General features: G+C 36.5%; 1 protein-coding gene across 2 annotated transcripts; it reads right to left on the minus strand.

Annotated features, from left to right (window-relative positions):
* Positions 1–1208: 1208 nt before the first annotated feature.
* Positions 1209–26590, minus strand: LOC122312486 (UDP-glucose:glycoprotein glucosyltransferase). Of its 2 annotated transcripts, XM_043127106.1 has the most exons (37): positions 26246–26590; positions 25616–26062; positions 25348–25501; positions 24103–24274; positions 21738–21811; positions 17143–17239; positions 16950–17062; positions 16708–16823; positions 15616–15673; positions 14358–14510; positions 14087–14185; positions 13815–13979; positions 13521–13589; positions 12835–12923; positions 12401–12563; positions 12169–12303; positions 11971–12070; positions 11564–11658; positions 11327–11439; positions 10982–11189; positions 10653–10712; positions 10354–10499; positions 9097–9198; positions 8728–8875; positions 8305–8361; positions 8093–8223; positions 7867–7955; positions 7402–7748; positions 7190–7279; positions 6232–6296; positions 4373–4475; positions 4102–4260; positions 3865–4005; positions 3713–3756; positions 3323–3437; positions 1874–2026; positions 1209–1795 (listed from the first exon to the last, which is right to left on the minus strand). In XM_043127106.1, the coding sequence occupies exons 1-37, from the start codon at positions 26545–26547 to the stop codon at positions 1595–1597; spliced, it is 5073 nt and encodes a 1690-aa protein (XP_042983040.1). In that variant the 5' UTR covers positions 26548–26590; the 3' UTR covers positions 1209–1594. The 2 variants fall into 2 exon arrangements, with proteins under 2 accessions (XP_042983040.1, XP_042983041.1); XM_043127107.1 differs by lacking the exon at positions 26246–26590 and having other exon boundaries at positions 25348–25538; positions 25616–25797.
* Positions 26591–27647: the final 1057 nt, after the last annotated feature.

Consider the following 27647-nt stretch of genomic DNA (forward strand, 5'->3'; position numbering starts at 1 on the left):
CCAAGTCCTCTATACTAAGTTCTGTGATGAAGTTTCATATGGCTTTTATGGCAGTTTGGAAAGTGTATTTGTTTAATGGCTTTGTCGATACAAGCTTTCCAACAAGAGTGATTTGTGATTGTTGCTGCTACTTCCAATGCTGGCTCAAGGTCATCCCAAGTTAAAGCTTCAGTTTGGAAGATGAGATGGTCAATGTCAGGTTGGGTTTTCCTTTCATGGTTGAAAGGTTGGTTTTTTTTTTTTTTTTTTTTTTGGGGGGGGGTGCTTGATAGCGAAAGTCACTGATGGAGTTATTTTGGTGGGGGTATGGTTGCATTGTTTTCTTAAAGGAGATGAAAAAAATCGAGTTGTAAGCAATTTGTTGCATCAATACTCGCACTCATCTAATGTGATTGGTCTGAAAGTCAAACTTTAATAAAAATGATGCAAATTTAAATTTTAAATATGAATACAACAGCATTAGTATACGGATTCGCTTGTATGTAACAAAACTCGAATTGGTACACGAATTCCCTTTTGACCTAAAGAATGCTGGTTAGGTCAAAAGAGTTTGGTAGGGAAGACTACTAAGAGAGGAAGGAAGAACTCATCTTGGAAGAGAGTCGGTAATAGATAAATGATATTTATAGTAATAAGATATTAATCTTTGTGCATTTTTTTTAAAAATAGATAAATTTCAAATCTATATGAATAATTAATTTATTTTAATAATAGATAGAGATCCTACTTCTTTTTGAAAGTGAATGCACATAATTTACACACCCTAAGGGCTAAGACTATCTAAAATGGCTTTACCTAATATGTATTTTCCTCGTACAAGGAAGAAATGGTTATCATCAATATGAGAGAAGGATAAATGTGATTGTGTGAATTTTATTGTACAACCAATTGCACTGGATTGCTTCATTAATACCAGATTATTTGCCATGCTGGCTGCTTAATTTCCTCCCATGCCAACTTGTGGGAGGCGAAAAAGAAGAGAAAACAAAGATGGGAAATGCAAAACTGGCCACGAAGAATCAAAACCATCTGAATTCAGATGAAACACACTCGAATTAATTCTACTTAGCAACCATGTTTGCCTGAAACATACGACGATAAATGCCTCTTTTATGTCTAAATGAAACATTTTTTTTTTCCTTTTGGCCTAAATGTCTCCAGGAAAACTACCTGAAGAAAGTTTCTTTCAAGGCTTTTAGAGCACCTCGTTTATAATAAACTCAAGGATGGATTATGGCATTAAAACTATTTGTACAAAATTCATGACTTGTAGTTCATTTTCTGATCTATTGGTTTCTAAAAAGTGACCAAAGAAATAAGCTAAAGAATCAGCCAAAGGGAACACATCTTCCTTTAGCATATAAGTTACTGGTGAAAAGAACCACTATCACGATGTCAAGTAAACGGGTGGTCAAACTGTATAACTTTTTGTTCTTGTTCCTCGGCTGCAGAAGTCATGGGAGGAAGAAGTAAAATCAGGACGTCAGGATGAAGGTCTCTCAAGCATCCTAGCATACTCGACATCTTCACCTCAGATACTCATATCTCTGCAAAAGCTTCTATGAACTTTGAACTGAAATGGTGTGTATGTTACTCACAACTCGGACTTTGATTCTAGGTCTTCCTCCGATGACTTGTCCCTTGTTGAACTCTGTGATTCGTTAGAAGATGGCTCACTCTGTGATTCATTAGAAGATGGCTCTTGGAGATCCACTTCATCACCTAAGATTTTTGCAGTGAAATGTCTTGCCTCAAAGTCGAGATCTGGCCACTCAGAAACTATTCTTCTAGCACCCTGTAAAAATCACAAATGGTAGTAAAGGCTAGAAGGGAAAGTGAAAACAAAAGATAAACAGTAGGAACAAACATTTACCTGAAGCTTGGGTTCCTTTGTCATGGGATTGTTGCATAGATCGATGGTTTTTGCTTTGGATTTTGTGGCATTACCACACCATGACTCACACCACAACCATTCTTGCGGTAGCGAAAAAATGTGTACTGTATGCTGAGCATAGTTTGGAAGATCCTAAAATACAATTAAAGGATTCATTGACCAAATATTAAATATGTAATAATGTAATACCATCCAAAGTTCAATTAATAATTTGTATAGCCGCCCCATTTGTTATCACTACTTTTAAGGACAGTTTTTGCTTCCCACTCAAAACAAGTGGTCTATAGTAGGGCACATATAATTGGGCACCATGTTCGAAAACTATAATAAGTAATGTTAGATACAGTCTTAAAGTATGCAAACCCCCACACTCACTTTGAAAAATAGTGGGACCCATCGTTAAAAAGTGAATTTTTATTTTTTATTTTTATGTTGGTCCCAGACTTGCACACACTAAGACCGTACAAATCATTTTCTAACTATAAATAATACCAACCACATTTCAAACTCATAAGTAGAAGATTTAGGAGTGCTCTCTAAACTCCACATAGAAAAGGCCTGATCGTGAGAATTGGAACTTCCTAATTATTTGTTGAGAAGATGTGGCTTTGCGGGGAAATAATATAATTGCATAGCCCATTTTATTTCCTCAGAAGCATCTTTTCAGTCTTGGTGAATGGTACTTCCATGGGGTTCTTCAAACACCTCTTATTCCCCCATGCTATTCATTATAGTTATGGAGGTTTTGAGTACAATGATCTCTACAACAATGAAGGGGGGTTTCTGGATTTTGTATGGGACTCATAAATGGTGATAGGCTTAGTATTCCTCATATTTTGTTTGCAGATGAAACTTTCATATTTTGAGAGACAAACCCCGATCATCTTCACTATTTTTTTTTTTTTTTTATAAGTAAAACTTTGTTGATCCCAATCATCTTCACTAATTGAGCTCCCTATTCCTATGCTTTGAAGCAATATGTGGTCTGAAGATTAGTTTGGATAAGGTGGAATTACTCCCAGTTGTGTAATAAAGAACGTAGACATTTTAAACCCACTAAGCATCTTCACTACTTAATCTCTTGGATACTACCCGTATACTGGTGTACCAGTTCTGTTTTTAATAAAAATTTACCTCATAAAAGACTGTATTCTATAATTGGTTAATATTTCTAAAGGCTTATTTTGTTGCAAGTTCACGATCTTTCTTCTATTTTGCTTAAATATATATTAATCATTCCTAGCTACAAAATGTAGTTGATTACACTTGAGAACTTAATAAAATGCCGTTAGTTAGACTTAAGCTGAAGACTCCAAAGGTATTGAAACAAAATGCAACCTTATCATTTTTATAATAGGTGAGGAATAAGGCACATAAAATGAACTCAGATGAAAAGAAAACATTAACACTTGAGCTTAAACCACTTGCCTGATCCAGATTGGATAGACTGTTTGGGTCCTTGCTAAGATTTTCATAGAAAACTCTTAGATTATCTCCAGCTGCAGTCTCTCGAAATTTCTTCAGATCAACAACGTATAAAGCACTGGACAAAGTTACATTTCAAGCTCAAACTACTATTCTTACAAGAGTGATGCTACAAAGTGTCACAAACAGTGTTTTTTTTTTTCATTTTTTTATGCAGTTTTTTAATCATTATAAACATTATAAAAAAATCACAACATCATTTAAAAACACTTCCTTAATCACTAAGTAAAAAAAAAAAAGTGATTCGGGACAGTCATTCGGGACATATAGTGTTTTCCTTCTTACAAAGGATCCATCAATTTAGTACCACAATGAATATAAGCAGTTACCTACCTGATATGGTATGGTCTTCCTCGTAAATGATCTTTCCAGAAACCCTAATCCACAGAAAATAAAGGGAGAAAAATAAGATAGACTATTATGTGTGCATGACGGAACATTTAAAACAATAAGATTTGAATTTTTTTTTTTTTTTTTAAATTTACTTGTCTCCAGAATCGATATCCATCCATATCCTTGTTGTTGTCACAAAAAGGAGTATATGCAAGAGGTCTTCCTTTTATATCCATGTCATAGAGTTCTCCCATGTCTGCTCTGACAATCTGATCCGCATCAACAAAGATCACCTGCAGATAATGGTAGATATTTAAGCATATCATATGCATGAAAAGAGACAAGATATAGAAGAAACAGTAAAAATTATCCAAAGAAATGCTAAACACCTTTTCCAACGAAATGGGAAATATAACATCAAGGAATAAGATTTTATAGGCCCAAATAATTCGCTGCTTCTCTTTCTGCTTATGCAACCATGTGGGCCATTTGTAGGTGATTAGCTCATAATCAAAACCATACTCTTGTGCCATATGCGGAATCACGCCCTACATAGCAAGGACCCAGACAGAGCTTACATACTGAGAAAAATTTTCAATTTCTTTTGTTAAGATTAAATAAAACAAAGCTTTGAAAAAATAGATCATAGACATGCACAACCTTAAACTGAGGAGAGAGATAGTTCTTTATGAACCAGAATTTAACTGGGCGGCGTGTGTTCTTTAGGACACTCAGAATCATTATTTTCAGAAAACGCTCATACCTGCCAAAAAATAGGATGAGAAAGTTACCCTAAAGAAAATGCATTGTTCGTGTGGAGAGAGAGAGAGAGAGAGAGAGAGAGAGAGAGAGTCACTTGGTCAAACCATGAAAATTAGTATATAAATGAAGTATAATTTTCTTTCTGGTAAGTAAATGAAGGATGAATTCCAACATGCAGCTTTGTGTGGGATAAATTGGTCGCTGTCATTTCTTCAGCTAAGTAATAAAAAATTTTATTAATAAGCATATTCCAGGTACACTGAAGGTATACATGTGAATATACCTACTTAGGCACATGGTCTGAAAATTATCACAACCCAAAACGTCTAAAGGCATTCACTATAAGTGTGAGCAGAGATATTGAGTCCTCAAACATGGACATACCAATATTGATTAGAATACTGAGCCACTCTAGTGCCACCTGAGAATGCATTTGGTCAACCTGAATCTCTTAAATGAAATTTAGCTGAATGCATTATTTTAAATAGTGGCATTTGGAATGGTGTTGGAAGAAGTTGAAGGTGAAAAAAAGAAGTCGCGTCCAGTTATGACACAAAAACTGATTTCTCAGTGCGTGCGTGCTTGTGTGTGTTGTGCACGAAAATCGAGAAGTTGAATAAGAAGAGTGAGAAACAAGAATGAGAACAAAGGTTCCAAAAAACTGTGTTTCTTACTTCTTTGTAGCAATTAAAAAAATTGATTTAAAAAATACACCACAAAATAGAGATTTCAAAACAAGCCAAATAGTGTTAAACATAATTATTATTATTATTTTTTTTTTTATGAATAAGAAAAATTTATTGAGACAAGTAGCAAGGCAAAGCCAAGTATACAGGAAGCATACAAAAACTGAACCGAGTTACAAGTCAGGAACTAGAAAAGGAGACAAGATAATCATGGTCACTGGTTCCATTAAACACAATAGCCGAAGCCCAACAAAATAAGGTATTAAACAAAAAAATCCAAGTTCATCCACCGAGCATTCCTCATCTTCAAAGTATCGACCATTCCTCTCCACCCAAATACACCACACAAGGCATAAAGGGATCATATTCCAAACATCAGCAATTTGCAAATTTACCCTTAAACCTCTCCAGCAAGCAAAAAGAGATCCACCACCCTCCCAAGCATCACCCAATCCATTCCACTTCTATTAAACACTCCATACCATAACACTTCATACCATAACTTTTTTTTTTTTTTTTTTTTTTTTTATGTCGGGGAACCTCTCCAAGGCAGGGCCCTTTGGACCCACCCCTGCAGAATAAACCCCGGTCCCGTGCACCGCACCCTCGGAAGTTTCCCTACACGGAACTGGTTAAATCACTGGCTTTTTACCAGGGGGTGTGGCCTCAAAGGATTGTTTGCACCCATGAGGTGTTGAACCTTGGACCTTGAAGGGAATGAAACCCCAAGACCAAGGCCTTCACCACTTGGGCCAACCCCTTGGGGTTCTTCATACCATAACTATGGTGTATAAAATAGAAAGGGGTACAATCCAAGTATATGGTGTATACAATAGAAAGCAGCACCCAATTAGAAAGGAGGAAAGCAAAATCTAGGGAAGCCAGACCTAATCTGAGCCAACATTCATACATGGGTTTCTAGCACCAATGAATTATGCTCCTACGTTGTCTTCTCAAAATCTTCAAATTTTTGTGTATTAATTCCATCCATAATGACCACATCAACAGGCATGACATTATTTAGCGGAATATAAAACTTGAGTGACAGATAAAGGGAAAATAAACACTTACAGGTGTCCAGAAGCGATAGAAAAAATGTTAATTGTTTTCCCATGACGCCCACCCTTTCCTTGCTCCTAAATGGAAAAAAGGTCAAGCTTATCACTAAATAAAATAATAAAAGAGCAAGTAATCAACAGATAAATTGCCAACAGTCTTTTTTTTTATATATAGTAAATTGCCAACAGTCTTTCAACAGAATCAAAATGGCATCTCCTTTTATAATAAATAAGTTGTGGAGAGTGAGGTCAAAATTTCAATCCCATAAGGGTGCATGATTTATATTTTCAATTTAAAAATAAATCATATTGATTTCGAGAATTACATTGGTGAGGCTACAACATAGAACTTCCAAATAAGCAAAATGATTCATTCTTCTTTTAATAAGTACCAATCATTTCATTAAGAATGCTATAATGTGCATTCCACTTGCAACGAGATGTGTCCAAGAAAGTCATCTAGCCAGAAATAGAAATAGATACAAGAAAATAATGTAGAGTAAGCCCATTAAAGTCTATGGGTGCTGTCCAGAGAGTATTGGGAAATAAAGTTCAGAGTTCCTCAATCATCCACTCCCAATTCTCAGAATTTCTGTTACTCAATTTCCCTCCGGATACACCCACATGAGACATGAAGGGACCATTTTCCACACTAGAACTAACACTAAAACGCACATTCCATGTACAAAAAGATACATTCATCCAGATTAAGAACACTAAAGCTAGGGTCATGAAAATCATTACAAATTATAACACGTGAAAGCACAAGTGGAACATGTATCAGATGCTTGATTAAGTGACAACTGTTACACAACATATGCTACCATGAGATCGGTTAAACTGAAAACTGTAGAGGTGAATCATAGGGATTCCATAAAATCCACAAGAGGACTTCAATGCTATTCAAATAAGAGCACATAAGTGTACACAAAAGGAGGGTAGGATAGGGAGGATGAAGAAAAATTTCTCACCACTGAAGTGCTTTCACTCTTTTTTGCTAGTTCACTGCCACCAATAAAGCCAGAAGCCCATTTCAATAAATTGGAGTTCCAGCCATTTCCCTATTAAAATTTTAACACAAGGCATTTATAAGGCTACAGAATATTATATGGCTCCCCAGCAAAGCTTATTCCTTAAAATGACATCTGGTCAACAATTTACAGCCAAAATAACAAGCACTCACTTTCCTGTCTAGTGCACCATCATTATCATCAGAAACCAACAATATTTCATTCTCCTTTCCCTTTTTCTTCAGTACTTCCAATCGAACCACCTTGCCCCTCAAATCATTGATGGTAATATGTTTTGACAATGGCTTTTCCTGACTTCCATCACCATCTTCCCTCAAAACATAAAGCTCGGAGCTTCGTCCTGATGCAAGCTGCAAGTACCATACCCCAGGAGAGACTTTCATTTGCCAATAACCCAGATTAGCCATCACAATAGTATCAACCAAGTGGGGTGTACTCTTAGTTCCAAGAATCAGCTGAAGACCTCGGGGTGGATCGCAATCTTTCTCGGAACAATGACCTGGTTAAGGTGGCTTATTAACGCAAACAAATGACAGGATTGGCAATGTATTGCCTCAACTGATTATCCAGTCATGGGAAGCACCAAAGTTCAATTATTTCAACAAGCAAAACCTTACCGGTAAGGACAAAAGCTTCAAGTTCAAACACCGCTTGCAATGTCCTTGTGTCACCAAGGTTCTCAAGCAAAATATTATCCAGGTCATGGCTGAAAATGCACAACAAGGTAAGAAAGGGAAAATGTCAATGAAGAGATCAACTGATATACTTTTGTTGTATAAGTGAAATAAAGTTCACACAGCAATTATCAGAGAAAATAATTGTTATATCAGCAATAAAGCTTACACAGCAATCACGGGTTCAACAAGCCAAGGCTCGGGAACATCAAGATTCATGGTGAGGGTTTTGGATAATGGCATGTTAGCAAAAAATGCTTGAGGGCCATTTATCGTATAGTCAGTGCTGCTGAAATCATCCTACAACATCATAACAGAACTAAGCACCAAGTATGGTTACACAAAATAGGAGTTGGTAAGAATAAAACATCCTGGATATACCATGGTAGGTACTACATATCTGTAGTAATTCTTGAGAGGAAGATCAACAAGGGAACTCTGCCAGGAGAAAAAAAAGTTAGCCCCTCAAACAGTAGATAGAACTTCATCATATTGACTAACAGGAAGAAACAGGGACATCTAAGTAAAAAGGACATATAGGGTAAAAAGGGGAGAGAAAATAACAAGTAAAAGATGGGGGCATTCCATTTTTTATAAAAGATTCAAGATTCTCTTTCGTCCCTTCTTGCAGCAGACGTGTTGCAGCAGACATGTTTCAAATATCACATACGTAAGAAGACTATACCTAAACAATAGATAATTAATCAACGTACTTGCCTCTTGGCCCTTCTTTACTTTTGACTTTTCCTCATCTATAAAAAATGAAACTAACAATGTATGAAAAAACAGAGAACATTAACTCACCAATGGATTTAGCACAATCCTCATGCTAGGCTGAATGTATTTCTGCAGAGCCCGAAGAACTGAAGAGAGCTTCTGGCCGGATGGACTCAAAGGATCAATAACCGCATCAATATGAATTGTAGCCTTTTCATTACTAAAAACAATGGCACTGTGCACAATAAAGAACGTGGTAAGATTTTAGGGATGAAAAAATATTAGAATTTCAGTATATAACCAACAAAAAGTCTTATTCAACTAAAACAACACTTGTGCTTCTCTCTTTATCCTCATTTCATTGCCAAAAGAACATAGGATGATTGCTCTTGTATGTAATGAGAATGGAAAAATAGTGAGAACATGACAACTCAAATGAGCAGTAGTTTCCTTTACCTATATTGTGCATTTAAAACCTCGAAACGTGCACTTTCAGAACTTCGATCCCTCAGAGCCATTGAAGATGACACGATCGAGATAACATCACTAATGAATTTACTGAAAATATCATTCAGAAAATCAGCAATGGAAACTTATATGTGCTTAAAAGATCGGAAGTGAAGAACTCAACTGATATCCAGAATAAATTAGCCACAAGATTTTAAAAAAAAAAATGAAAGCAAATAAGTTTACTGTAGATTAAAGTCTTGTGGGTCAGTGGCATGCAAGCCAGGTTCAGTTCTCTATGGCTGAGGGTCCCAGTTCTCTCGATTAGCTGAAGCTGTTCCCAGTTAAATAATGAGAACTTGGAGATCAGAGGGCTCAGGTGTACCAGAGAACTTACTCGAAGACCCCATACAACTAGTCAGCAGCCTCACCACTATCTGTACCAACCCTTCTCAAAACATGACCAAATACCCATAGAAACCAAAACACTGACCCAGAAGGCAGCCACACCCAAAACCCACCACCACATAACAACCATGACACTATCAATGCAAATTCTGATTTGCAGGACAACGAGGGATTCAAGGTCACATCTGCGACTTGATTTTTACAAATTTGATGCTGGACTGACCGATTGGGTCTTTCTAACCCAACAATTCCTAGAGGTGTTGAATGTTACAAATGATAGTGAACGTTAAGTATGGTAGCATGTTGTGCTACTCTACTTGAGTGAGAACCTTCCATATATCCTACCTTGCATCCCTTCACATGCCCTTCTTTTATTTTTTAATTTTTTGATAGGTAACCCTCACATGCCCTCTCTTCCATTGGTAAGGATAAGCAGGCTCCTTTAAGGGTGGTTTTCTAGGTGTGGACAATATCACTTGAGAAAATATTAGCCATGTATTATTAGCAACAGAAGCAGTGTTGGAAGTGTTGTACTTGCAAAAAGGAGGGAAACCATGGGTCATGCCACTATAAAAATGGATTTGATTGTTGGAGAAATTGACAAAAATGAGAGTTCAAGGAAACTTGGAGGTAGAATGAGTCCAGGCAACAGTTAGTTAGAGAGAGAGAGATTGGTACAGAAATTTACATAAATGTAAAATGGAGCAGATATGAGAAAACTTGCAGAAAGTTCACCTCCCCCCCCCCCCCCCCCCCAAAAAAAAAAAACAAAAAAAGAAAGAGAAAAGGAAGAAAAGAAAGAGTAAAAAAGAAAAGCTATGAGAGAATATAATCGAGAAGAGGAGAAAACCAACTAACCTAGTTACAATGTCAGGATCTATGTCCTGCCAATTCACTTCTTCAATAATTTCGACAATGTGCTTTATTCTCTGCTTAAGCTCCACAGACTCCAGAAGATGTAGATCATGGCTCAAAAAGTTGTTTACATCAATGGGAAACATCACCTATCCAGTTAACAAACCATAACTATAAAAATGACAGTTGCATAATGTACATGGGAAATTACAATACTATTTACCAACAACTTCCAAGGGAAAAAGAAGAAGAAGAAGAAGAAGAAGAAGAAGAAGAAGAAGAAGAAAATCCATAAGACTCACCCTTCCATTAGTAATGACTGCATTAGCACCAAATTCATGTCTTTGCAAAAATTGTGAAACCTACATTGCATCATAAATATTTAAATTCCCAAGAGCAAAAGTGTTTAACATCCTCAAGACAAGTAAAAAAAGAACAAAGGAATAAGTACTTAAGAACAGAACTATGGTGGAATGACATTTGTTACAACCCATAGGAGACTGACTCTGATGAAGACAGAGGGAGGAGGTCCAAATAATAACAACTAAACACTTCGGAAAGATAAAATTGTTACCAATGTAGTATAATATAAACATCTAGAATTCAAAAGGCAACAAACAATCATATATACCTTATTTGCATGTTTCCTTAGTTGGTTGACAGAAAATTCAGGAAGAGCAGATCTGAAGGCCTTGGATGGTAACCCATTAGCCTCAGCAAGCTCGTATACCTCATCCAAAAATGCTTTAGTGTTGTCATCTGCTCCAGAAGATGCAAAGTACCTTTGCTCGTAGAATGAGCAAAGCTTATCCAAAAAGTATAATGCATTCTCCTTATGACTGAAAATCCCATAAAAGGAAGGCATACACATTTCAAAAGGAAATTGAACTGAGACTTGAATTCAAAACCAATAAAACAAAAAACAAAAGTTCACAAGATTGATTCGCACAAAACCAAGATTTTATGAACTCTGTACCTAAATGATGATGCAGTGATTTCAAACACCTTCACAAAGAGGAGACTAGATAAACGAGCATCCAAATTGACACTAAATAGCACGCCTATACGAGCACGACTAGAACCTTCTATCTGCACCATAATGCACAAATTAAAAAGCATCACTAATGATTATGTTGATGATGTCAGTGACGATGATGGTGGTAGTCATAGCAGAGATAATCGTGAAGAAATGAGCACTGTCATAAACAATAACCAGGTAGCGAAGGCCTTCATGTAGAAACTTCATTCCTTTCTTTGATGAAACATCAACAGCAAGAAGATGAGTCACGGGCTTCAAATCATCAATAGCTACATAAAGAAAGCACATGTCAGGAAGACAATGGCTTGGCAACATTTTTTTTTATTCACATTAGATATCCAGGAACAAAGTCCCGACTAATCCCAGGAGTGCACAGGCCCTCGGCAAGAAATTTCCCACAAGTGCACCTTGGGTAATTCAAGGGAAAATTACCCCAGTGCCCCAAGAGTGTGAATGCGGAGTTTCAAACCTAGGACGTCCGGTTTATACGGCTCGCCCCAAGACCACTACGCCAACACTTGGGGTTGACTTGGAAACATTGTAAGTGTGAAGCTAATGATATCAACTAGAGCACAGCTTACTTCCAGGAGAGTGCAAGTAGTTAATATCGTTCAGCACAGATTCTTCTCCAAGAATAGATGTAGACAAGGATATGAATCTTGGTTTGCCGTTAGCAATGATCTGCATCAACAAGAATGAAATATTTGAGTAATCTTTCAGATATATCCCAAAAAGGTAATATGGACCCAAGATTTCATACAATTTATCAAATGTCATACCTGTGGATTATAGCGACTAATACCATTTTCTGATAGGAATTTGTTCAGCACATCAGTGTGAGAATTTATATGCCCATAGTAAACTTGTTCTTGAATTCTGGGAAGCTCATCATTCATGGCATTTAAAAGAGCCTCCTGTTCAAAGTAATTACAAAAGGGTAATGCCACATGCAAGTATGCTGAATTCATTTTTTTTTTTTTTTAAAGAAAAATGAAGAAACTTCAGCAATACCTCATTAGAATCAAAGACAAGTCCATTCATCAAAAGGCGGCACTGCAGCTTAGCAAGACCCAGCTTAAACACAAACATGGAGCTCTCCTCTGACACATTTTTAAAAGTCTTCTCCTTCTCCAGCCTGAGGAGTATATCTTGAGGTGGAGATTTTGCCTTTGGTCTGCAGAAACAGAAAGATGTCACTTAATGTAAGGTCACATAGATTTGATATAAATAATTCCCATTTTTAGGTCACTTAATGAAAGGTGTTTCCTTTGTATACATCCAATGTACTTGGGCTGTGCCTTTTCTTGGCAATAAATTTTTTACTAATTATCAAAAAACAAATTCCCATTTTTAGAATGCTCAAGGAAAGAAGCTGAAATGAGAATACATCATTACTAATCGGCATACAAGTCATGGTAATCAACCAAAATATTCTTTTAACTTACAAGACTGTTTCTACAAATGCTCCTTCAACATGGTGCATTTCAGGTGCATCATCTCCAGAATCATCTGCCTCAATCCGTAGTTTATTTATCTGCCACATATGTACAAAATAATTCTCGTCTAAATATGAATAAAGGCTTTCAGAAAGATACTGCCAGAGCATTGAAGTAAGTAATATGTACAGTACAAGTAAAGACAGTATGGAAAGGTGCCGTTATACATATAGTGTCATGCTACTATCAAGCGGGAAGCAGTTTATAGACCATCTGAAACAGTAGAAAAGGTCCTTTACAAATTCACCGAGTGCAACTAAGCCACATTAGAAGCTTCAAAGTTTATGTCACTTGGGTGGCAAGAAAAACCAGTCTAGGCAAAACACATGAAAAATTTGAACCAAAGTCTAAAATTAACAAAATAATTCAGACCCAGCTACTTTTCAGTACGGTGTATTATTTTTATTTTTTTGTACTGTAGACTGTTCTCTCTAACGTTAGTATTAGATTATTAGTAATGAACAGAGAGAGAAAAACAACAGCAGCAAAGTTTCCCAGAAGCAGCTGAGAGTGAAATGATCAAGTTTATATCTTTTTTTTTTATGATAAGTAATAGATTTTATTGATCAAGTTTACATCTCAATTGCATTAAAGAATATATGTTAAAAAATATAGGTAAAGAGCTGAACCCATACATTGCCCAAAAATTGGAAAGAGGTTTTAATTCCATGGTTCTCCTTGATATAAATGAAGAGACGTATAATCTGCCAAAAACAAAAACATGTCAATAACGATACTCTTTCATGGTGTGCAAAACGAAAAACATTTTCAACAATATTTACCAGCAATTATAAGAGTAATGCCGGAAGATATATATAACATACCATGCTATGTGCAGATGGCACACAGACAGTATGAAAGTGGGCAGTAGCTCATTCCGAGTTAAAATCTTTGCAAACAGGCAATACAAAGTTGAAAAAAGTAATTACCAAACTGGATATATCCTCCTTATTTTGACTGTCATTCTCCTTGGCAGAGGAAGAAATCTCATCACTGTTCATTTCTATCCGCTTGACAAACTTTGAAGAGTACAATATAACCCCAAATCTTATAGGAAAATTATTCTCATACAGAGACATAATCATATCAATGGACTGCAAGATTCCAAAGTAACAATAAAAAAGTTAGAAACAAACATTAAAAATCTGGCCAGCAAGGTAAAGCGTAATAAGAAAATGAGAACATTTGAAACTAAACTTACCTCAAGGCCACAAATGGTAGCCGGATCAAGAACAAAAACTGCATGGAAAAGGTTCTTACGAATATAGCGCAATTGTCCCGGGAATACTGGCATCAATATCTGCATAAAAAAGAGAAAAAAAGATAGGATGTTATCCACAGCCTAATCTTATAAAACGACCGATGTACCTGGGCGATGCCTTTCCCTTATTACTAAAATGATTGCTTACCTATTAAAAAAGAACTTAGAACACTTTCCTAGTATCAAAAATGAGAAAGAAGGATTGAACTACCTCATTTATATTGCTCCGCCATTGCTTATACATAGCATCTTCCTCCAAATTATTGAGATAATGAACAAAAGTTGAACGAAAATCAATGCGGAACATATTGGATTCTGAAGGCGACAAAGTTGACAGGAGTTTCCGAATAGTGGCATGAGGAATCTGTGTTTATTGATAATGCCAATAATATAAGTTTGACTTATTCAGAAGCTATTCATAATCTAAAACGATATATTTACTCCAGTAGCATCAAAATACATATTCACCAAGTTGAAAAGAATTTTCTTTGTCACTCTCAAAAGGTGTTAAAATACTTTTCAAAATCATTTTTGTGTTTTGAAGAGTATTAAGAAAGATTTACAGTGCAAACTGAAGAAACGAAAATTTGTGACTCAAAAGTTGCATCCTTTCATATAACAATGTTGACGGAACCCTTACGCTCTTTACTGTAATCAGATATTTATCGAATGTCACCTTGTGCTTAATATGGTGAATTTGGCAAGAACGCTATGTCCAAGAGTTTGAAAACTGCGAGAGGACAGTGACAGACTTAAAAGCCATAATTCGAAACAATTTCTATCCTTGGTTGACCACTCACGATAACTCCCGATTCTCCAACCTATTAGACTTTATGGAATTTTGCTATTTTTCTTATTGTTTTTTTTTTTTTTTATGAGTAAGAAGATATTTTATTGATATTGAAATAGGCATAGCCCAAGTACATAGGAAGTATACATGAGATTACACCTAGTTAGGCTATTTTTCTTATTGTTAGTTAGGTGTCTCTCCCATATACTTCCAATTTACTTGGGTTGTGCCCCTCTACACTTTCAACATAATTTGCATTATACAAAAGAAAAATCAAGGGATAAAGACATCGACTCGATAACGATAGTTGTTAGAGACAAAGTGAGAACTCTAGTAGAATTCTAAGAACACAATTGGATTGGCTAACCTAACTTCACAGAAAATTCATTGGAGTTTTATCATATGGAATCACTGATAAAAAGAACAAAAGATTTATCTTATGGGATCAAATATAAATTGGATATATGGGGATCATAAGAAATCATTAAGAATGTTTTTGTCCAAAACAAACTTCGCACTTATTCAAACTTTTATATACAGAATGGATTCTCATGGATAAAAATGCAATTGAAAACTTTTCTCCAACCATAACTTTTAGATCAGATAAATAATTCACCACAATATTAATTCATCAACAGTGTCATTACAGCAAACCAAAGACAAATTAAACACCCTTCACCTTCAACTTTGAATATTGATCAGCCAACAGTAAATCCTGATGGATCAAGTCAACCAACCTAAGAAAGGATAAGATAAAAATGAGACCAAACCTCAGCCAGAAATGATTGAATATTGAAGCTGAAGGTGTTGAAATAAAAGCATTGAACAATTAGGAAGCTTAACAAATGAAACATAGCAGTCTGCATTTATGCAGAGCATGTCTGGTAGTCGAAAGCTCACAGCCAGATATAAAACTATTTAGATCTACACGTCTAATCTTTTGAAAACATAAGTTTAATAACATAAAAACTAAAGATCATCAGCAGTCATGAAGCATGAGTAATTTAAGTATGGCTTTCCCATGATGATCCAGGAGGATCCACAGGATGCTAAAAATATGCAACTCACTGAAGCCACATTCCAGTTGCTTAAAGGGGGATACACAAGTTGCAAGGTTCTGTTCTGGCCATTTTACAAAAGCACCCCACCTTTTTCCATGTGTGGGGTAAGCTGTAAAAATATGACACTTCATCACCAAAAAATAAATAGACACGGGGAAAAAAATAAAAAAGATTTCACGTGTACCATATAAACGGTTTTTTTGTTTCAAATATTTGCCTTTCAAGATGTAAAATAATAACTAGCTCCTAAATCAATTCAAAATAAGAAACCTGAGTTCCCACATTAGGTTTTCTCATTTTCCACTTGAATCAAAACAAGATTGTAATATTGTGTGGCCTCAAAAGTTTCATGCACGTCATGTGTGCACGACTTCAGAACAAGCACAAACTGCCAAAAATTATATAGAAGTACAATGCTCCCAATATATGGCTTTAAACCAGATAAACTAATAGCATTGCAACACATACATACATATAAACCATGTTTTGAAATTTTTTTATAAGTATAAACCAAGTTTTGAAATTAATGAGCCAGCCCCATCTCTTTCAATTCAAAAAACATCTGTCAACCTAAAAAAGCATATAGTATTAAAACTAGTAATAGCAGACCACACAACGCATTGTATGTTAAATAAAGAAGAAAAACTTGTGAATGGCCATGATCTCATAATGAAAAGAGTAAAGGATATCAGGGGGAGCAAAAGCATTACAGATACAGGTCAATATCTTCGATATTGACTAGCGCACCATTGAGAGCCATTAAGGACTTGCCAGGTGGGATCATTCGCTGGTTTGCAATTATTTCATCCTTAACAGAATCATTGAGCTGCCAAACATTTACACGGTTTGATCAGAAAAATGATAGCATGTAGATCCTTTTAGCAAATATTTCATCCAACACAGCTACTTCATATTACATATCAAATCTTGAAATCCGTAACGATCAGCGTACCTTCATGCGAGATAAGGAAGAAACTATGCTTGGAAAATTTTGACTAATTTCTTGCATTGACTGTAGAGGATCAGAAGCATGAACTACTCTCTGGGCAGTTTGATGTCCCAAATCTATAGGGAAGAAAGGCAATATTGTAATTGTAGTTTGAGTTATAAAAATTTATAAAACAAAAACCTTAAATTATAGATACCCTTTAGTTCCCAAACATCAAGAGTATCAGATATTGTTGATGACAATAGGTAATCCCTGAAAGCCATGATCTCATTTGTCAGCTCAGGTTTCCGTTCCTGCCAGTATACACCAAATCACATTTTGAGTCTGAAGTTGACCAGGTTGACATTTTTCAGCACAAAAATTATCTAACCTACAACAATTCTAGAACTATAACTGTATTTCATGGTTTTAGCACAACAGAAATAGTTTGCAATCTCGCCAGCTCAAAAGGTGAAAAATCAAAGCTAAAAAACTACTCACTTAATCCAAATTCCTAATTCCAAATAGTTAAGGCACCTTCAACATAAATCATATATCTTCTCCATTTTTTTTCTTTTGGACAAGGCAACTTTTATTTTATTTTTTTATGAAGAGGAATCTTGGAGACCATGCATACACATCATGTCTTTCACCTGGTTAAACTCCAGACCCGTGTAACGCATCCCCATCACACAAGCAACTTTTGTTATTAAGCTAAGAGAACGTTAGCCAAGTACACAAAGCAAAATTATTAATAAGCTCAGAGAACCCTGAAAAAAAGAAAAGAAAAAAAAAAACATAAAATCCTGAAAACTAAAAGCAGAAAGACAAACAATGGCACCCACCCATTCGTAAGCAGTGTTAAAAAAAAAAGGCCTTAACATCCACCATCGACTTCTCATAGTCTTCAAAACTATGGTTATTTATTTCTCTCCAATTAAACCCCATTAAACAAAGCAGAATTATTTTGCACAAATATGTTTTTGATCCGTAAACTAGAACAATTTTGCACAAATATTCACCCTGCTGACTATCAAACTTCCTTTTCCAACATGCAATATGTGAGACCTAGGCTTTAAATCTTTTTTTTTTTTTATAAGTAACCTGGGCTCTAAATCTTTAAGTTAGGCCTGAGATTATTATTTGGGTCCATGAGCCCATAAATTTCAACAAGCCCCTTTGAAGCTATTGGATTGGATGGTGTTGATAGGCTTGACACGTGAAAAGTTGCAAAGCCTCTTTGAATTGTCTAACCTGACCCACTTTGAAATCAATCAACCCCTGAAGGACTCACATGCAATTCACTCTCCCACTTTGAACAGTCATTTCAATCTTTTCATCGAAAGAGAAATCCTGAAAATCTTATGCTTTTGTGTTTTACAAGTAAACGATTGTATTAATAATAATAGGCATAGCCCAAGTACACAAGATGGTATGAAAATCTTATGCTTTTTTTTTATAAGTAAAAATATTATATATATCAGTAGGAGTAACCAAGTACATTGGACGTACACAAAAAAACACCTAGCCCATACTAGAGAGCCCCTAATAACCCAAAAGCCCGTGAAAAACTACCCAAAATACACCAAGGCCGAATTGGAATAGGACACACCTCCCCTACCCCAACCCCATATTTCCCGTAAGACTAATACTCCACCTTAAACTCCCTCTACGAGAATGTCTTCATAATGCCCTCCCTTTAGTCTTCCCTTGACTTGAGCTACCACCCTTTAACTCCCTGCTTTTTTGCTTTTCTTAAAATTTGATTTGGTTTCAAGTGAGTGGCTCGCCTTAATTGCAGTGAGTAGTGCTTTAAATTGGTCTTCACATCCTCCATGTGAAAGCCCCACGATATGCTGAATCTCTTTAACCTTATGTAGAACCCAATCCGATAGTGAACCCACTATATTATTTATCGAATGAAGAGAAACCAGGAGAAGAACATTATCCCCATACACAGTACCCAACTGCACTCCCGACCCTAGGCATTCCTCATCATAAGGCACCAATGACAAACCCATAATTTCCTCCCCGCCATATCCTACATTCAAATCCTGAACCTCCTGAATAGCTTTATGGTTGTTGTCACCATTAAAGGTTCCTCCCCGGCATCGACAAGGACATTGCTCGTAGGTGATCCACCCCCTGACAATCCTTTCTGTGCCATTTTGTCAAACCCTACTGCTCCCTCAAACGGCATATAACAAGTAGGGGAAAAAGGCTCTTCTTTTTCTTCCGAAGTGCTCAAGACCCTGGAAGGACCCCCATCTTCAACTGAAAGAGAACCCTGGCAAAGCGTACCAACCTCATTTGCAACTGGTGACTGAGGGCAGTCAAATGACAAGCTACCGATGTCCTGAGTGACATCGGCGTGAACAGTGATGCCGGCGTCCAACGACCCTATCTGTGACGGTGTTGAAACACCCTTTGCCGACTCACTTGAGGTCTTCAAACCCGTATGATCGCCAACCAAACCTACGACTAGGTCCAGCCCCTTATCCACTTTAATCATAAGATCTCTCACATACTCCATAACTCCCGTCAATTGAGTTTTGACAACCCACAAGACCCCCTATACTTCTCCCAATATCACCTGTCAGCCTTTGTCTCCTACAAGTTCCTTACCCTTACCTTCTGCTGCAGAGATATTCTCGGCCGAACTACCCGCCGGTGACCTCAACACCGAGGCATACAAGGCACCTTTGACCAAAGAAGGCCTTCCCACTATCTTTCCATCAACAAACTCCCCTCTATTTGCATGCTTCACAATAGCGGCTTTGGACCTAGTAACAATTTGAATGGACTGCAGAAAACCTTTCCATTCAATACCATTTGCGCCTTCTGGAATCACCAACAAACCTTTCCTCATTCCATTCCAAAATTCTGAGAGTTGCAGAAAGCTACTCCTTGCATTAATATGATGTTGAATGATGAGAACTCCATTACCCATCCTTAGCTCCGTAAAGAATCCTTCATGGCAGTTGAGTTTTAAACAATACTTTATCCCCTTAGCCACCCACAAAGTTGTCATCCCACCTAAATGCATGAACTTAGCCATCCTTTTACTACGTTTAGATGTGAGAAAACTATTTCCTCCCTTCTTCTTAAAAACAAAAGTTTTTACTCCACTTTCAACCACCTCTCACCTTCCATCCAAGACAAATCCCCATCGCCCAACGTCATTGTCATATCCCAAATCATAGTATCATCTCCCAAAAAATTTTATACGAAAATAAAATGCAAATCAGAATAGGTACTACACCATATCTGTGCCGACAAAAATAAAATGCAGATCAAAATCCCGATCGCCGGAGCGGGACCAATGTCGAAGGGTCCTCTATGGAGTCACTGGAGCCCGTCAATCTTGTATGTGGCTGTGGAGGTGGTGGAGGCACAAGTTCAATGGTCAATGTCACTCCGAGAAAGACAAAGAGAAAACCTTGCAAAAGTCCAGGTCGCCAGAGGGAGGACCGATGCCGAACGGCCCTCAACAAAATTGTTGGGGCCCGTTGGCCTTGTCTGTGATGATGGTGAGGTGTCATTGCCAGTCTAGGGTGGGTAAAGGGTGGCGGCAGGCTTGGGTGCCTTGGCGTTTTCTCTCCCCGTAGGGTTTTCTCAAGTCACTAGAGGGATGACCAATGTCAGATGGTCCTCAGCGAAGTCGCCGGGGCCAGCCGGCCTTGTCAATGACGGTGGCGAGGCGTTACTCGCCAGTCTAGGGTGGCAGCGGGTTTGGGTGCCTTAGGGTTTTCTCTCTCTAAAGACATATCTATAGGTAAAAATCTTTTGCTTTTTATAATTCATCATTACAATTTTTCCAAATTTTCGCACAAAATATAATAAATAATTCAATTTTTTCAAATCTCAAAATAATAATAATATTAAAAAATAATATTCTAACAATATTTTATTCAATTTTCATCTAAAACTATCTCATCTCATCTCACCTCACCATCCAAACCGCACCTTAGTCTTTAAAAAAAGTGACGATCCAATACTTAGAAGAGGTTCTAACAGTGCAAATCCTTGTCACCAGCTAAATCAATGAGCAAAGTGCCAGAATGAGCTTTACTTTCAACAATTCAGCCAATTCCACTTTCTCCAAGAACATACACTCTTTCAGCTCCACCAAAAGAGCAGTAAAAGTTCGGGGTCCAAATAGGTATGCATAAAATAACAAGGATTTTGCACAAGTGCCTAAGGAACATTAATTGCTCCATCACATAATTCTTATCCACCTCCTTCAAAAGAAAAGGACAAACTGCGCACATATTACAATAAAACAACTCATAAATTTATGTTTGTGAAGTAGGCACTGCCATTAGACCCCACTAACAAATTATTTTATTTTGACAGTTATATACATCAAATACTAATACTGAATCATTTAATTTAAATGCACCTATTGCATATGCTGGCAAGACAATAAAAACCATTTTTGGGGAGGGGAAGAGAGAGAGAGGTTGAAAATCATGTGACGGAAGCAAAAAAAACAATCTAATGAAACAAAACCAACAACTATGATAGCAAAAGGCCACTTTTTATATGTAAAATAATTTTCTATTGATAGAAAAGGCCACTTTTTCAGTTCAGGATCAGTTAAACCAAAGAGATCATTGCATTAACATAATTAGCAGCAAACTATTAATGGATTCTCTACCAAGCACATATTCCTACATCACACCCACCTACACACATTATATACAGAATGAACATTAAGGGTTCTATACTCAACACTTCACATAAGAAACAATCTGGAAAAAGTGTAAACTCTCTTATCAAAGAAACAAGTGTAAACTCAGAATAACCAACCAGAATTTTAGAAAATATGAACCCTCTAACATCTTGGCTGAGATCTTCAGTCCGAGGATCCTCCAAAGTGACACCTGCAACTCAAACCGCACATTTTTAACATGTACTTCCAACCAATAAAATCAAAGTGCTCAAACATGGTAATGTAATCATCAATAACTCTTCAACAAGTTATAAATAATAAACATGCATAGATGCCTAACATTTTAATCAAGTACAATGATTTTTTTTTTTTTTTTTTTATCTGTCAACCATTTGTTTCTTCATTGTGAAATGGCAACGGCTTTGTGGAATGAGTTATTCGTCAAGGTAGGTATCGATTGGGTAATGCCTTTTCATGTGGTGGAATTTTTGGCTTACTGGCAAGGTGCAGCTGGAAGTGGACGAAGTACAGAGGAGTGGAGAATGATTCTCCTGTGCGCTTATTCTGGTGTTTATGGCTTGAGAGAAATGGGAGGTGTTTTGAAGATCGTGAACGCACAAGGATGGAATTTAGGGACTTTTTCTTCAACACTTTCAACTTTTGGGTGAATAACCTTTTGAGGGATATCAACATTTGTAATGCTTTTTTTTTTTTTTTTTTTTTTTTAATGTCGGAGAACCTCTCCAAGGCAGAGCCCTTTGGACCCACCCCTGCAAAATAAACCCCAGTCCCGTGCACTGCACCCTCGGAAGTTTCCCTACACGGAACTGTTTAAATCGCTGGCTTTTCACGAGGGGGTGTGGCCCCAAAGGATTGTTTGCACCAGGTGTTGAACCTTGGACCTTGAAGGGAATGAGACCCCAAGACCAAGGCCTTCACCACTTGGGCCAACCCCTTGGGGTTATCATTTGTAATGCTTTTTCTTAGTATTGTTTCTGCTTTAGATTGTACTTAGGTTTATTCTCTTGTATACTACCTGTGTACTTGGGCTATGCCTATTTACTATGAATAAAATCTCTTTTATCTATATTTTTTTTTTTAAATAACAGGGGAACCACCCCACGACAGAGCCTTTAGGACTCACCCATGGAACCTAAACCCCCGGGGAGACTAGCACAGCAATCCACCACCATGGCATCCCACTTAAATCACAATTTGATCCCAAGGGGAATCAAACCTGGGACATGGACTCATGCCCACAAGTTCACTCTTACCACTTGGACTACCCACGGGTAGGTATAATTATTAATTCATCGGTGGGAAATTCCTTTCAAGATAAGTTTTTTTCTACTTTAATGAGGTATAACCCGGGCATTTGGTCCCCACCCTGAGGAGTAAACCTGGGATATGTGACCCACCAGCCAAAACTGTGCATCAAGTAATCCAGGATGAGCCGCAAAAACTCTGAAACTACAACTCCACTGTGGTAGGAGTAAGAGTATGGAGTAAAAAGCTGACGTTCAGAGTCTAATAGGGCCCGAAAAACTCGGAATTCTGACTTTATTTTAAAAAAAATTAAAATTACTGCATATATATATAATAAGTTGCTTTGTTGAACAAAATTTAAATTGGTGCAACAGCAAGCGCATATCATTGCAAGTGAATTTCTCTTCTGTTTATTAATCAAAATGCTCCTATTATCTTATTGATTTTTCTTCAGTTTATTAATTAATTAGTTTTTTCAATTCAGAACAAAAAATTGTGGGCATTATGTGACGAAGAAAGTTGTGGACACTGCAACCTCCTCTGGTAACAAACCAGTGGAAAGTCAATGCGTTGATGCCTTATCCTGATGACTATGTCTATAAAAATAGCAAGTATTAAACTCAAACTAAACCTTAATCCCAATTAATTTAGGACCGGTTATGGATATTTATCAACTAAGAGGTGTGAAACACGTATTCTTTTCCACCATTCTAACTATCTAACCTTTCCTTTTCCATTATTCCCACTCATGTTAATTTAGGACACTATTTAGTTGTTTTTATTTTCTTCCCATCAACTTGAATTAAATCACTCTCTCATTGGCACATTGATCGGTCTTTGCTGGACGTGTCCAAAACATCTTAAGTGACTAATCTATGTAAAAATAAGATAAGCTAAATAATGATTGCAAAGCATACCATGAAAGGTAAGTCAAGAAAAGAATGACCAAAATTCATAAAATCAATAGAATGACAAAGTTGTGCAGAACATCACCAGATAATCGTCCAGGGGCCACAAATGGACTTCATTAGATATATCCACAGGGGGTGTATCAAGGAAAATATATGTGCATATAAATATCTAATCAAACAACAAGAAACATAACCAGATGCTACAATATGTGCAGATGCCAAACTTGATATTGCATCAAAACTTCGTTGAGTATTTTTTACAGATTACTAACCATGACTCTAACTTAAAATAAAGTGGGCTAGAGCATGAATCAATCATTCTAACCTTTCTTTATTGTACTGTCATCCATGGCCTTATATTCCATGTTCTTCAAAGCAAGTTCTACACCATAACCGCCCAAGTTCAATGAATCTCTTGTGCCAACAGCACCACAGTGGCCAATCTTTGCTTCGCAGCCAGAAGGTAATACAGGTCTAACAACATACTTAACTTTTCCCTAGAAGAAATTGAGACAAATCATCAGCAATTATCTTTCAAATATGTAATGAAATCCAAAAGTCTAAAAGATGGAACTACTTTTATAACCATTAAATAAACTGGCAAAGAGACAAAAAGATAAAATGATTCCTTTTTTTAAGTTGAACAATTTTCCAGGTTTATCAAAACTAATATTGGATTAACTGCTAGAAGTAGTTGTACTATTAATCAGGATGTTTTATTGAGAACTTCCTTCACAGGAGACAACTAAAAATTTAATGTGAGTGCAGTGAAGTGGGAAGTGAAAATTCTACTTCATCCAAACATGTGTCTTCATTCTAAATGGCATGACTATCAATAGAATATATGTGTGGTAATCTTCCTAAAACGCCCATATTATATATAAGAGGTAGGCACAACCTTTAATGAATTTTAAAAAGAAGTAAGGTAACATAGGAAAACTAAGATATGAGTCCTCTTCACCTTCTCGAGTTAGGCATTGTGATGTATACTCCCTGTATATTTGGATCTTCCTGGGTGCTTTCCACAATTAGAAAGTGGAAACTCATATTGGTTGTTTTCACAAGTATAAAAGTGGAAGCTTATATTGATGACATCCCATAAAGGAAAGAAAGGCACTTATGTTAGGATGGATGGAGCAACTTTTGAGTTCTCAAACGCTGAATTTTATTTAGTAAAGAAGCAACATGTAATGCTAGATGAATGGGGAACTGTTATCAAAGGATAAAGAACCTTCTTCAAAAGATCAGTAAGACAAAACAAAGACATCTCTAGACTAATGAAAAAACGTTGATACATTTTATTTGCATCTCTTTTCTATGTATAATTCAAATGAACCCTGTAATAGTAAGAAAGTTGGTTTTTTTAGCTATGGGCCAAGCAAAAGAAAATTTTGGGTAGGATCCTATATGATATCCCCCTTCAAAATCTGATGTGAAAGTTTCCCTTCATCCAGCTCACGTAATCTAATATCCATTTTACGAGTCATTATACGGAAGCAACAACGATACCAGATAATTAATTTAATATAAAAATAGAAACTGGAACTTTTAATTAATTCAATTGATAGACCTCTTTGGCAGCTTCAACTAATGAGACATGAAACTTCCTAAAGCAATCAGTTCCCAGAGCTCCATAAAGGACAGCAACCGGGCCTTGAACACTTGAATCAAAATGGATGTGGTCGAAGTCAAATAGTTCTGGCTGCTGAAATGAATCTCCAGAACTGGAATCCAAAAATGAGCAAATAAAAATAAGGAAGACTGCAAAATATGACAATTATCAGACAAGTGAAAAATAAAACAAGTAGGCCATGAGAAAATGACAGAGAAGAACTTACATTTCAGGAGGATTGCGAAGCCATAATAGCAATTCTGCAACATCAAAGAACAGTGACCCACCAGTATCCACCCAGCAACATTCTCCACCAGGACTCTTTGGATTTACCCCAACAAGCAATGGATCGGGTTTTTTTATCTGCAGTTCTGCATTTGTGTCTATGGTTTCCCCGCTGACATTGTTTGAGATACCCTCATCAGCCAAAGGAAAAGAAGAAAGAGACTCCTCCGCTAGTTGTCGATAAAGCACCAATCTGGGAGATGCTGATCTCATCATAAGAGAGAGCTCAAACAACGACGCCAACGGCTCACTTAAAAGAGAGCGTGCATGTTCTAATATTTTCTTCAGGCAGCCTTTAGCTGTATGAGAATCGAAAGCATCCTCATTATGAAGCCAGACCTCAATGAAGTGCCAAAAAAGGTCCTTCCGTTCCATAGAAAATAGTTCACTGTATACGAACAAAGAAATGGAAGTTATTACAGAGTCACAGACTCTTGAAAAGAAAGTGATAATATCATTATATAAAGAATATACAACCAGTTACATCAAAGAACAGAATTTTATTAAAAATAAATTAAATAACATAAATCAAATGGAGAATAGAATGAAATAAAAGGGAAAGGCAACGTACCCAGCTTCTAAAAGCAGCGGCGTGCCGGACCATTTGGCCCGAACGGCTACCTGCACGTTCTTTGGTCTTCGATTTTCTGCACAAACCGAACCTATACCGCAGAGTCCCAAGAGGATAACCAGGACGATCAGAACCCACAACGCAGATCTCGAACGAGTTCCCATTTTTGAAGGGACGCCAAAGAATCGAACCGGGTTCGGATATTTCGCGACTACAGAGGTTCGAGTAGATTCACCATTGACAATACAAGAAGCAGGTAGTGGATCAGTGAGTAGAGACCCAAGCTTCTGGGGCATGGGCATTACTAAGCAAGGGAAGACTCGGATGCAAGACTTGGGAGAGTGCCGAGTGCGTCTGTTAAATGGTCCCCTGTTGAGGAAACTGGAGGGTGTTTCTGTAAATGTAAACGAGGTGCCACGTCATAATGTGATGTGGTGTTCTGTGATTGGATAATTTTTGTAAGCACAAAGACCGATGTGCTGGCACTGGCCAGCGAAGCAGCGTGGGAAAGGGCCCTTGGCCCTGAAAGTAGAAGATCAGAGGAATATATGTTCGGATCCAATTCGAAATTGGATGAAACCTTTTCAAAATCGTTGTATTAATCACTTAAAACTAACTTTTTCAAAATCGTTGTATTAATCAAATTTAATTATTATTTTAATTTGATTTTTATAATTATCAATTCAAGAGAATTGATTTTCATTTTATTTAAGATATTTATTTTATCTTTATCTCTACATAATTTGTAATTTTTTTATAAATAGAAAGTTATATTTTGTAATAACACAATTGAAAATATAATAAAAATTTATACAAAATTAAACTATTTCATTTCAGTTCATTTTATACAATCATTATAATTTTTTTAAATTTTTATATAAAATATAATAAATAATTTAATTTTATAAAATTTTAAAATAAAATTAATATTAAAAAATAATATTTTATTTAAAAATATTTCTCCTCGTCTAAAGCTGTATAACCAAACTAAGCCTATATAGCATTGCCCGAAGAATACTGCAATGACTCAATCACCAGACACCAGGGACAGAATCACAGGCCCACTAGGGGTGACTTCATTCTTCAATTTCTCTTTAAACTGGTGTCCCCAAATTTGAATTTTTATCTTCACATATTTCAAACTCCAGTTGGCATTTCAGAAAAGTTTTGTATATTATAAAAGGAGTAATGTTATATACAGTTATTTTTACGTACTTTTTAGACATTTCAGTGATATGATTGGTTAGATTAATTTTTTTTAATACACAATTAATTATATCACTAGAATGCATAAAAATATACGTAAAAATGACTGCACATAAAATTTTTATTGCAAAAGTTATCAAGCTTGCAACTTCTTTTGACGATAACGATACATGAAGCCAACATAGCAGAAAACAAT

The sequence above is a fragment of the Carya illinoinensis genome, chromosome 6 (assembly GCF_018687715.1).
Source record: "Carya illinoinensis cultivar Pawnee chromosome 6, C.illinoinensisPawnee_v1, whole genome shotgun sequence".
In the NCBI taxonomy this organism is placed as follows: domain Eukaryota; kingdom Viridiplantae; phylum Streptophyta; class Magnoliopsida; order Fagales; family Juglandaceae; genus Carya; species Carya illinoinensis.

Excerpts from the sequence above, each read along its gene's own strand:
- LOC122312486 (XM_043127106.1), bottom strand. The coding sequence starts at position 26,547 with ATGCCCATGCCCCAGAAGCTTGGGTCTCTACTCACTGATCCACTACCT. Across the intron at positions 16,824-16,949 it reads CTTCCTTATCTCGCATGAAG|CTCAATGATTCTGTTAAGGA; the intron begins GTACGCTGATCG and ends AATGTTTGGCAG. Across the intron at positions 8,224-8,304 it reads GATATGTAGTACCTACCATG|GATGATTTCAGCAGCACTGA; the intron begins GTATATCCAGGA and ends ATGATGTTGTAG.